We start from the raw sequence: 13,796 nt of genomic DNA on the forward strand, positions 1-13,796 counted from the left end.
ACCCTCAACCATCTTCTCCTCATTCATCATCCACGGTCAACTATCTCTCATAATTAATTTTATTTTAGTATTAGTTTTTTTCAGTAAAGATTAATTCATATCGTACCGATCTTGCTTATAAACTGTAGTAGTCTCCACAGTGCCCTAATGGTGAAAATTGTAACTAATAAACCCCATTTATGTGTTATTTTGGCCCCGACAAATAGATGTCATCTGGTTGAACCATATTTGATTTAATTTTTTTTTCTAAATGAATAAATAAAACTAAACAAAACAAAAATTATTTATTAATAACTATAAAATAGAGAAAAATTACCACAGGTGGTGGACGAAAATTTGTCTTAGAGCATCTCCGTGACTTAAGCTCAATTTTCTGGTCATCGATACTATCAGGTCTTTTGAGGTCTGAATTAAGGTCAACATCGGAGACGCCATCACAGAGTTGTTCCACTTGACTGTTACTAATTTCTTCATTTACAGCAGCCTTTACCAACTAAACAAAGAAACTCAATTTAAAGTATTCATATAAAAAAAAAAAAAAAAAAAGAACTTAAATTACAAAATTCATAATTCAGTTTATAGAGAGAAGAGAGAAATACTTTATTTATTCATCTATGCTGCCTAAATACATTAGGTTGCCATCTCACACAGCATACTTATCAATCCGTAATAGGACATATATACATTACACATACAAGGTATAATCATAAAAAAAAGATATACAATAATAGGATATAATAAACAATTTTTTTTTCACCCCTACAGTTTCCTTTTACAATCCACTTCGGTCTGTACAACCAATACAAATGTTTCACTCACTCCCATTTTTCCCTCTCATTTCTGCTCAATTATTCAATTGACCCGATCAACAAATTCGCTCTCCGGAATTCACCCTCCTAGATCCTCTTCAGTGACCCGGTAAAAAAATTCAATAATATGAGATCAGACCATCATTCATAGTCACAGCAGTAGATCAGTCTTCCAAGAACAAACAACTAGATACATTTTATGAGAATAAGAATAACACATAGATTAAAAGGAAAATATAATTAAAAAAACCGGTTACAGGAAACACTTGAATGGATAAATAAGTTTAAAAAAAAACACAAAAAAAACAACATAGTATTAATAAAATAAAATGATTTAATGAATAAATACGTTAAAACACACAAATAGTCAACATATTAAAATGAATAAATAAAACAAAGAATAATCTCCGAGCTAATTCCCATGCAGGTGATGGTGTATGATCCCCAGGGAGTCCAAAATAATATTTTCTGCCAAGATCGCAATATACCCAATGCTAACACCTAGGCCTTCTAAAAAGCTCCTTGTTCTATCTGGTATTGTTCCACGAGATCCAAACTAGAGGCCTCTCACGGTGAAAAAATATTATGAGAAAACAGATGAAATTGAAAACCAAAATTCACTGCAATAATCATGTATTTATTGTTAACCGTAGATTCAATGTAAGGAAAATATGGTTAAGGGGTGGAGAGGGGGAGTATGGTCAGTCAGTAAAGTAATAATGAATACAAAAAAAAAAAAATTAAAATTATTTTATAATGATGAATAGATAGTTGAGCATGGATGATATATATGAGGAGAAGACGATTAGGGGTAAGGTAAAAATAACTCAAATAGAAAATAAACTATTTATTATGAGCCAACGTTTCGTCCCACGTTGCAGGACTTCATCAGGGCTAAAAAAGATGCAAGCAGCTAAAAAAGATGCAAACAGCTAAAATTAAGTAACAAAGTAAGAGAATAAGACAAAATGAAATAGAAATAAACTTGGGTATGGTTAAAAATGATGTAAAATATGTGAACATTTATAAAGAAATGAACAAAATAAATTAAATAAAATAAAATAAGATATAAATAAATGGAGTATGGTCTGGCTATGGTAAAAAAAAAATCTCAAATAGTGACAACTATTTTAATGAGCCAACATTTCAGGGCTAAAAATAATAATAGCACTTAACATAAGTAAAAAAGTAAATGGAAAATTACAAGGGTATACAATGAAACATAAAAATAAAAGTGGAAGATTATTGATTGACCGTGTGTAAAGATGAAAGGAATATGGTCCGGGTGCGGTCAAAAAAACTTAAATAGTAGAATTATACTATTTTAATGAGCCAACGTTTCGCCCCACATTGCAGGGCTAAAAAAGATACAAAGACATAGTTACAAAAGGAAAACAAAAACTTAAGTGTAAAATAACAGGGGTATAAAATGTAAAAAAGTAAGATATAATAAGAAAAATTAAAGGTAGTAGTAAATAGTAAATGTAAAGGGTAATTGTAACAAATAGATAAGAAAAGAAATATTAAAGAAAATACAAATAACGAGATGTAAAAAGAAAAAAAGAATTTTACATCTCTTTATTTGTATTTTCTTTAATATTTCTTTTCTTATCTATTTGTTACAATTACCCTTTACATTTACTACCTTTAATTTTTCTTATTATATCTTACTTTTTAACATTTTATACCCCTGTTATTTTACACTTATGTTTTTGTTTTCCTTTTGTAACTATGTCTTTGTATCTTTTTTAGCCCTGACGAAGCCCTGCAACGTGGGGCGAAACGTTGGCTCATTAAAATAGTATAATTCTACTATTTGAGTTTTTTTGACCGCACCCGGACCATATTCCTTTCATAAAAATATAAGGTATATAAACAATAAATGAACACGGAAATAGTAACAGGTATTAAGAAGAAATATAAAAGAAAGTACAAACTAAGAGGTGAAAGGTAATAAGAATAAAATCAAGAAAAAAGGAAATATTCTTTAATAAATTATGAAATTTATTCTTATCCCCCTTTTCATCTCTTAGTTTGTACTTTTAATATTTCTTATTATTATCTGTTACTATTTCCATTATCATTTATTGTTTATATACCTTTTATTTTTCTTATTCATTTTTATGTTTCATTGTATACCCTTATAATTTTCCATTTACTTTTTTACTTATGTTAAGTGTATGTATCTTTTTTAGCCCTGACGAAGCCCTTCAACATGGGGCGAAACATTGGCTCATTAAAGTAGTTGTTACTGTTTGAGTTTTTTTTTTTTTTACTGCACCCAGACCATACTCCATTTATTAATAATACAAACGGTCAATCAGCGAACTTCCAAAATAAGATATATAGTGAAAAGGTAAATAATAACAAATAAGAGGTAGATAAAAGAGAAATATAAAAAATACAATACATACTAAAATAAGAATTAAATAAAGGTCAAGATTTTATTTTGTTTCAACAACAACTTTGTTTTAGTTGTTTGTATCTTCTTTAACCCTGCAACATGGGGTGAAATGTTGGCTCACAATAAATAGTTCATTTTCTACTTGAGTTATTTTGACCTCACCCAAACCATCTTCCTTTAATTATTTAACAAAAATAAAACAAAACAATAAAACAAGAAATCAAGAACATAATAAATGATATTAAAAATATGTAAAATATAATATTGCAAAAATAAAAATTTATACAAGGATATATTTCCGCTAATGAAACCTATTATTTTCAGTTTCACTACTCCCCCTGTTCCCCCTTTTGATTGAATAACTTAAAATATCACTTCTTAATTTTTTTAACTTAACATATATGTAAAATGAAGAACATTTATCACTGTTCATAAAACTATATTTTAATCAATATTTAAATCAACTGTAGACACATATGATATTCTAGAACCTTCTAGAATGTTCTAACTTATTATCACAAAGTCATTGTTACCAAATAGCGAATATTTTACATATTCCAACAATATATATTTTCATGCTTCTCATTGTATCAAGTATATCAAATTACTTTCGCACATTATGTTGAATGTTGTATTTTCGATTTTTTCATTATTTATTCAGAGCACAGTTTGATTTTTAATTCTTTTTTTAATATTTTCAATTTTAGTATCTTTTTGTGTAAATCTTTACCTTCAGAGTATAATTTTATTGTTTGAATAAAATAAATTGTATCCAATTAAGTCTCAACACTCTTTATTTATACTTTAAAAGTCTAAAGTTTCGGCCAACCTGGCCATCTCGTCAAGGACAATGTTAACTATAAATACATACCTGACAACCAAATATTAAAAACATTTTACAGGTTATTCTTCTACCCAGGTCTGATAAAACTAGTCAAATTAAGCTATGTCCATCACTATTTCATTTAAATATAAATACTTTTGTTGATTACAATTAATCTAAACACAATCGCTCACTTATCAACAATATTATTTGATATCAGTGTATAGATTAATTGCAATTAAAAGTATTTATATTTAAATAAAACAGTGATATAGACAGGTTATTTTGACTAATTTTATTAGACATGGGCAGAATCACCTGAAAAAAGATTTAATATTTGAATGTGAGCAGAGTTGGGCAAAAATTAGCTATAGTTGAAACTAACAGTTAAAGTTGCCATGGATACGAATCTTATTCATGAATGAACCATTGATAAATAAATATCGTATCCATGGCAATAACAGCTATTAGTTTCATAGTTGCCCAACTCTGAGGTGTGAAATTATAGCTAAGATTGTATTTGATGATGGCTAGGTTGTCCGAAACTTTAGACATTTAAAGTATAAATAAAGAGTGTTCTTATTTGGATACAATTTATTTTATATAAACAATAAAACCAGTCTTGATGGAGTTGGATTTGTTAATTTCTTGTTATACTGTTATTTTTTTTCTTTAACTGCATTATGTTTGTTATCTCATATTTTTGTTTTAACCCAGTAATTTATGCTGAAACACTGACACAAATAAAAAATATCATATATGTGTTTGTTATTACGACTGACTGCAACCTCCGACTATATTTTCCTCACACTACAATAATGCATTGATTCATTAAACAGGAAAAATAATCATTTACTATGTACACTCAAACCATACCATGTAAACTTACATATTTTTAGCTAAAAACTATCTTAAAACTAAAAATGAAGCTTTTAAAATGAGCTCAATTAAATTTCATCAATTAATAATTATATAAAATAAGAATAATTTCACCTTCCTTTTATCTTTTATATGAGGAAGCTTCAAATTAAATAATCAAATCTATCTAATGATCCTTTTTTTTTTTTTGGTTTGGAAGATAAAATAAAAATTTCATTAAAACATCAGGTAATAAAATCAGAAACTTATTCTAATAATGATTTGACCTAGTAACCTGAAATGCATTTAAATGCCAAGAATAAACCCTGTTAAATAAGACCAGAGTGCTAATTGCACTTTTAGGAAACACTGCTATTATATTTAATACTTAAAAAAATTAAGTAATTTCATTTTTGCAAGGGAAATAAATTTTCTTATATTAGCAAGTACACAGACCAACCTGGACATTAATGTCAACTTGTTCAAAATTTCTGAGAGTTTTACGAGGTTTAGTAACAATGGCATTACCATTTTCCAACGACTCCGCTAATACTACATCCTTTTCAAACTGAAAATTATTGGATTTACTTTAAATCATATGGTAAACATAAAATTATATAAATCTTTAACTAGTAACAAAATGGTGTTAATTTAAAAGAAAAAAAGGGGGGATACTAACAGTTTTTGTCACATTACAGTGGAAAGAAAAACAATTAAAACATAGCTTATTCATTAAACTAAGAATTATCAAATCCCAGATCAAGTAAAAAAAAAAAGGTTCTATATATTTAATATTGTATCTAAGTATAAGTATGATTAATAATAATAAACAAACCCAGAAATTAATAAATATATAAACAGAAGTATAAATAAATAATAAAAGACAAATACTTTAATAAAAATTAAAATGAACAAAATACACAAATATATTATTTATTTGTTTTATAAGCTGTAGTCTAGTACCTTGTCAGTAAGATGGATGTCCTTAAACCAAATCGGATTCTCTAAGGAAATATTTTGCAGATTATCTAAAGTTGTTCCAACAGCATATGCAGTTAGTACGTAGTCTTCACATGAAATGAGATCCAACATTATTATTAAGTTATTGTCCCAAACATCAACCTTCAAAGTTGAAGGATTGATTGAGGCTTTAGGAAATTTGATGCAAAATGCATAATGTATTGGGAAAAAGCCAGACCCTAGAGATGAAAACTTAAAATGAACACCCACTCCATCTAATACAAACTGATGGTATACTGTTGACGGATCAACATTTTTAACATCCATAGTAACTGAGATACACTTATTGTCATTAGTGAAAGTATAAGTAGGGAATACATAATGGACATCGTCTGAAAGAAATTTACTAACAACTTCTTCACTAGTCCTGAAATCTATGCCTTCTTCGTCGCACTTTTGTTCACCAAAATCACTAGCACTGATCACTTCAATAGGTGGTGTAGCACTTAGATCATCATCGCTTGACGAGGGGTTCTGGTTAACATCACTTTCTATACCAGAATCATCACGGTGAAAGAGGAGTTCATCGAATTTCTTTTGAATCACAGGCAGAGTCACTATCAGCATTTTGGTCCTTTTATCAAAGCGTGCTGTTCCACTACTTTCATCAACAGCATAAGGGAGCGATATGTTTAACTTGTACTTTGATGGTTTCTCACTGATGAGGGAAAGGCTTCGTTCACAAACATCTAGCTTGGCATCCTGAGTCGAGCTCAATAAAGGGAGATCAATTTGTACCACAAGTTCTGATGGAGTCACTGCATTAACTTTGGCATCAAAAGCATTGGAACATTCATGAAAATCCACTCCTTTCCTGTGTTTGATTTCATACTTAGGCGTGGTGTACAAGGAACCTTCCTTAGTCATATTACCACGAGGCTTTGTCACCTTTGGGCTTGAGTTTTCCTTAATTGGTGTATAAGGATAGTTAGGTATATCCATAGGAGATTCATCAGAACAGGATGGCATGTCCGAACGTTTCTTCCTAATCACAGATGCTGTTTTAGCCCCTTTAAAATTCATTTTTGGAAATCTTAGATTGTTCCTATCAAGTTTTGTATCAAACGAGTCTTCTATCCCAGATAAAGCAGTATCATTGACAAAATTCTTAAAATCTTGATTTCTTTTAGCTAACTCAAGTGTTTCTGGATGGAAAATAACATCAAAAACAATGCAGCTATCTTGTTTTTTGTCAACATCAACTTTAGGTGGTACAAAAATATGAGGGAGAGACCAATTGGTGCCAATCTGATCATTCTGTTGCACTGTAGTGGGTGTAGGTCTTCCGATGAGATCATTTGAACAAATATTTATAAAGGCTTTACGCTCTCCATCACAACTAGTTTTAATAACATAACCAGGTGTAGGATGTACAAAAGTGATATCAACACCTCTTTCTTTTTCTAACTGGATCATATCCCTTTCATACTCAGCTCTGTTTTTCGGATCGGTGACTTCATCAAAATATTCACCAAGTAGTTTACGAAATTCTTCTTTTTTCAAGGCCTCTCCAAATTCATCCAATTCACTCTTAGTAATATCAACATTTTCGAAGGCTTGTTTTTCAAATTTTGACATCTTCTCACTGCTTTTATGTGATAAACGATGAAGCTATTATACTTTCAGAGGCGATATAAGGCGTATATTAAATGTTTAAGTCCTAACAACAGTTGCTATGCGGCCTTTTAACCGGTACTGTGAATTAAAAACACTGTCAGAGGAAACTAAAAAACATATTCACTAAAACTTTGAAATCAAACAACTTATATCACAATGTTGAAAGTCTTCTTAACACAGGATATAAAGCAAAATAAACGAAAACAAGAAAATTGCGCAGAATTCGGCCAATTGTTTAATTTTCCACCTAGATAATGTTTACCAGAGTAGCCAACCTTATCCCACTAAAAAACATTGATAACTCTTATCATTGTTTACTTACAAAATATTTGACAACTGTTACAAGTTGTTTTGATTATTCTAATTAATGATATCTCACTCAATCGCGTGAGCGATTCTTCAGATTATAATTGAATAATTAATGTTTTTAGCAATATATGTTCAAATATAAAACCGTACTTAATCGAATAAACAAAACAATTGAAAATTAACGTTTCTGCTTTAATTAATCATATATTTTTTACCTTTACTAAGCCCACAGATAAAATTAAGAACGTTATCTTGTTTAATAATACATTAAAATGAAACATAGAGTACATATTCATATAATTATATCAAAGCCTAACATAACTTTTAATCAAAATTTTCCATTTATGAATGAAATTTGAGATCGTTCAAATATGCAGAATCCATAATTCTGTAATTAACATTAGCCATGAGTATTTGTTATTAATTTGACCAATTTATCAATTTAAATGGGTTGGTGAAACTTAAAAAACTTGTCCCTTTAATGCTATGGACAGCTCTTTTAAACACCCAATCTTAGTTGTACACGTCAGCGTTTTTTCTTATTTGACCTCAATAATATTATGCTAAAATAACAAAATATATTCAAAGATTCATATAAATTAATGACTAATAGTCATATTTTTGAAGATTTTGTTTTATACATATTTATATTTCATAAATATACAATGTGCAATATTAACTATATTGCTTTGGGATACTCCCTTATGCAAAGCAATTTTCTTGATACTAACTACTTTCAACAAATTTATCACCAGGCAAAACCTGACTGCTGTCCATTACATGACAGTAATAGTGATAGCTTCAGCTGTCACAGCTAACTGTTTTCATGCAAACTGACATTTATTGTTTAACTATTGATAGCATATCAGATATCTATTCATGTGCAACTACCTTATAAGACAGACTTGTTTTTTATAGCATAAATATATAATTTACAATACTTGCCATATTGTTTTGGGATACCCCCTTAAACAATATAAATTACATTTTACATAATTACCCTATTTTGCATTTTGGTAAGACAAACCGAAGGGGAAAACAACCAAAACCAAAATATAATTGAATTAATATAAAATACATAACATTGAATAGAATTAAATACATATCATTGACTAACATGAAATAAATTTCATTGATTTATATTTACATTAATATGTGTTTAGTTCTTTTGCATTTATATCTACGTGTTGTAGTTTTAATGTAATTTCTTATTTCTGTGATTAGGGGGTTTAATGAGTTGGGGCAAGACTAGAATAAATTATATGTCAGTTTATATATATGATCCTGTAAGGTGTCTATATTTAATTTAGAGTGCATTTTAGATATTCTAGTGAATATGAAAAGTAATTAACAATCCTGAGGATTTTTTTTTTATATTAGTTGAACTAGTAAAACTCTAAATGGGGCAGGGATAAGTTAAGATGGGTCTTAGTACCGTTTTATATATTATCAATTTATTTCTAATGGATAATTTTGATTCTTTATTAAAGTATGGATACATCTGATATAATTTACCTTGCGTTTTCGGATTTCAAATTGATTTTTGAAGATAAGAAGCATTTTTAATGATTTGAACTCGTTTATTTAATTCTAAGAAAATATATTTTTTAAATGCTCTCTTGTGGTACATTAGCATCTATTTTTTTCAATAACTCGAATAATATTGTTTTAGAAAATATTTCATATCTGAGACTACTAATCCTCAAAATAAATGATAAAAAAACCGGCCGTAAATATCTTTATTAGATTGCAACATATATTGGCAATGACGCAAAACGTATTATATAACGCAATATGTGCATCGAAGCCAATAACAAATCACTCTACTGTTCTTTTTTTTTTTTAAGTACTTATTACATCTTTTTATGGTATTTATATTCGATCTATGGCATTCTGTAACATTAACGATAATAATTTCATAAATTTAAATTTAATTTGTGTGAATAATTTTTCAAGTAGTGATGCAGCAATTTCACAATATTGCTTAATTAATAAATTAAAAAAGTTAAATGTAATATCGTTTTTGAAAGTAGGAAAAAAAAGAAAGAAAAATCTACCTAATAAATTATAATCTTATACATTCATTCCAAAGTTTACATTAATTAATTTTCGAATGTAAGATCAGTCATAAAATGTATTGGCTCACTGTCGTGTAAAAGACAGCCTTATAAGTTCGTTTCTATGTGACAGATTTCTGTCTTAGAAGGTAGTTGCACATGAACTGATATGTGATAATACTATCAAGCAAATCTTGATAATAGTTAAAACTACCAACAACACTAGAAAACCTAATAAAACATCATTTAAAGTAGAATAAATTTTCTAAAATATGAGCTCTGATGAGGTTTTTACATTCAATAGTTTCTGAGATACATTTTTTCTTTTTTAAAGCAATATTTCATAAAAATGTACTGAAAAATCAGTAGTTAGTGAATTTATTGTGGGAAACACTACATCTCAGTAAACATGAGATGTGCATATGTCTGTTAGCACTCAAATTAAAGTTAAATTAATGCACAATAAAGTAGTTTATGAGGTTAATATTTGTAGGAGTAGCAGTTTTCATGATATTCTCTAAAAGAAATTGATTCCTATGCCAAATTCATATTAATATACAAGTATAATTAAAACTACCATCCCTACAAAGATGAATGTTATAAACTACTTTGTAGTAAACTATTAACCATCTTTAATTTTATTGCTGTCAGATATCTATATGTCCAATGGTTCCTGAGATATAGTTTTCCATAAACCAAAATTTTGTCCGAACAACAAGAAATCATCGTTTTGTCAAACATCATGAAAACTAGGACTCCTACGAAGATAAAATTGATAAACTAATATATAGCACATTAAACTTGTTTTAATTTGAATGAAATTAAACTTGGTTCCTGATATAAATATTCCCCACAAGAAGTTCACAAACTACTGATTTTTCTGGATATATCTCAAGAACTATTGAACATAAACAACTCTGTTAGAGCTTATATTTTAGCAAATTTACACTACTTTAAATGTTGTTATGTTAGGTTTCCTAGTGTTGAAGGTAGCTTTTTGAAACAGCCTCAATTTTTTATTCCCCCTACCTACCTATACTTGGCAGACACATCAATGTTGACAAGTAATCATACTTAGTTTTCATTAAAGTAATAAAAACTTGGGGTGAAATAATGACTTTTTTTACACCATGGAATGTCAGTTTCCATGATGACAGCTGTAACTATCACTATTACTGTGAATATCGAGAAATTGTTCAAACCATGGCATTTGCTGTCATGACAACAGTCAGGTTTTACCTGGTATTTGACAGTACCTATCAAGACAGTGAGAGCTACTGTTAAAAAAATCAATAGATTTATTTTATCAAAAATAAAAGAGAGCTACTAAAAAATTAAATCTAATACCATAATTTCAATAAATAATTTTAGTAGGAGAAACAGTGTTCTATACTTCCTTCCCATAAATACAACATTAATAGCTTATATAACTTTAGTAAACTCCTTGCAGATAAAGTAGAACAGAGAATACCCCTCCTTAAATGTAGATCCAACTCTGTTTTTCCTAAATTTATTTAAAGAATTCCTTGTTAATTAATTGCAGCCATGTAAATACAATAGATGACAATGGAGGAGAATTGTTGGTAAAATTCTAGAGGTGGCAATGGCATTCTCAAACTTTAGAGATGAATATGTTTTACTGATAAGAAATGATAAAGGAAGTCTAGTTGTAAAAAAAATAATTTGAATAAAAAAAAAAAGCTTCCTATAAAATTATAGGTAATATTTGTAAGTGTTCTGAGCGTGATAGTGAGAGATTCTTGAACATTAAACAAATTTATTGAATAGTTCATGGCTAATAAACTAATGAAAGAATTTTTTTATCATTGACAATAAAATTTAAAATTGAACATTATAGTTGTATTTTGTTTCAGGTAATTTGGTTCTGTGGCATTTCTTCACCTCATAAAGAATCTCTTTTATTTATAGTTATGGTCATGGGTGGTTAATTTTTATTTGGAGAGGTATAAGACTTATTTACATAATTTATACAATGACTACTTTATATTAGTGGTGTTCAAGTTCTGTGTTACTGTTTTTACCATTAAGGGACTCAGAAAACGTATTCAAAGATAGAATTAATACATTACTAAAAGACATTTTTTATTAGTTTAAGTTTCAATTCCTCGTGTACTCTGAGTAGGACAGGAAATAAGGATTATTCAACAGGTAACCAACCTATTCTAGCCAGAGTTGTAGTAATGTTGAGATTCACTCTGTGTATTTGCTAAGAAAAAAAACTTCAACCCGCCTAGGCTGGATTCGATAAGTGCATGGAGTTCATTTATTTATTTCTACGGGATAAACCCAGTTATATACAAAAAGTACAAACTATTTGCATTAACATAACAAATTATTTAGCTTGCGCCTTCTGTCTAAAAACTTGAAAGTTAAAATTTAGAAAACTATTATCCTTCCCACTGTTCTTCATGACTGCGAAATGTGTCCTCTTAAACTTAAGGAAAGAACAGTGCATTGAGGTTTTTGAAAATAAAGTATTATGTAAAATATTCCGAGTGAAAAAGGCTGAATTGACAGGAGAATTTTGAAGGCAACACAGAATTGAGGGAACTGTACCTGATAAATATAAATAATGTAAGTTATAGCATTTGGGCGAATAAGATGAGCATGTAAGGTAGTAGGACTTAGTAACTACCCCCGGATCCCTAAAATGTTAAAAAAACTGAGCAGACAGGTAAACGTCCCAGGGGTAGCCCAAAACATAGATGGAAGGATTGCATTAAGACTGATTCAGTAGATTTGGATTTGGTGGGGAGTCATTGGACAGATGTATGTAGAGAAGGGTTGGTGGTATCGGCATCGAATCATCGGGTTCGTTAAGCCTTTATTATTCTAACAAATTATTTACATTAGTATAAAAACAAATACATACATAAATATGATATAAATTACAAACATAAATTTAAATTTAAAGTATATAGATGGAATATAATATATAATTAGAAATAATTAATACAATAATATAAATAAAAAAATGCTATATATATAGATAGATAATAAAAACAATATAAATAAATAACAGTTTTAGTTCATTGTAAATATATATCTAATAGTATATAGAATGCAGAGTAAAAAGTGATGATAGTCGTAAATTGTTTGATTTATTTTAAATTTTTATTAAGTTTTTGTTTTGTTAATAATTATGATTCGAGTTAACCCCTCCGGCTGGATTCGAACCGGCACTTTTCATTTCATTTCCTTCGGCACAATTTTATGTTCACTTACCAAATTTGACTAATATGATTTTACGAATTATAATGTATGTATATAGTTGCGATTACAAATCTAAGTACCTGCTGCTACCTATTCAATTATTTGTACCATAGATAAAAAGATGTGATATTCAATATTCATTGATAAGTCAATTTCTATCAAAGTAAGTACCTACTTGGAGCAGGTACTGTACTTTACTACCATGTTCCTAGGTAGTTAAAGTAACTGATATAATTCATGAATAAACTGTAGTTTTGTTTTGTAATTACTGAAATACCTACCTACTCTTCTGTTATTACATAGGTAGTTCAATACAACTTCTGTTGTTAAAATAAATAAATAAGTATATACAAAACTTAGAAATAAAAACAGGCCATCCTAAGTAAAACCCAAATCGTAAACTCCCTCAAAGAATGGCTATTCATTGGGCTTACTACTTGTCGAATCAATGTGATTTAAGGAAACAGATTCCATCACTGAGTAAGTTAATGTGTTTGTAAAACCTTGTCAGTGAATGGAGTGACCATTTGGGATTTGAATCCCGGAACTGACCTAGTCATACAAACTTCTAATCTTGGAGTTTTTTTAATACACCTTTTATATTTTACGATTGGCGCATTTACAAGTTGTATTTTTGATGATAAGCTTTATTAACTTTTATATTT

At 28.9% G+C, this 13,796-nt stretch overlaps 1 protein-coding gene across 2 annotated transcripts in view; it reads right to left on the reverse strand.

Annotated features, from left to right (window-relative positions):
* LOC106689921 (protein kintoun) overlaps positions 1-7,829 on the reverse strand; it is a 12,768-nt gene extending 4,939 nt beyond the window's left edge. Inside the window, exons 1-3 of one of the 2 annotated variants that reach the window (XM_014435143.3) lie at positions 5,858-7,829; positions 5,355-5,462; positions 317-493 (exon numbers count right to left, since the gene is read on the reverse strand). In XM_014435143.3, the coding sequence (XP_014290629.1) occupies positions 317-493; positions 5,355-5,462; positions 5,858-7,492 (1,920 nt within the window). In that variant the 5' untranslated portion in view covers positions 7,493-7,829. The remainder of the gene's footprint in view (positions 1-316; positions 494-5,354; positions 5,463-5,857) is intronic. The other variant, XM_014435144.3, reaches the window with a different exon arrangement.
* Positions 7,830-13,796: the final 5,967 nt, after the last annotated feature.

Source organism: Halyomorpha halys, unplaced genomic scaffold, assembly GCF_000696795.3.
Source record: "Halyomorpha halys isolate HHAL.00 unplaced genomic scaffold, Hhal_1.1 Scaffold1524.1, whole genome shotgun sequence".
NCBI lineage: Eukaryota > Metazoa > Arthropoda > Insecta > Hemiptera > Pentatomidae > Halyomorpha > Halyomorpha halys.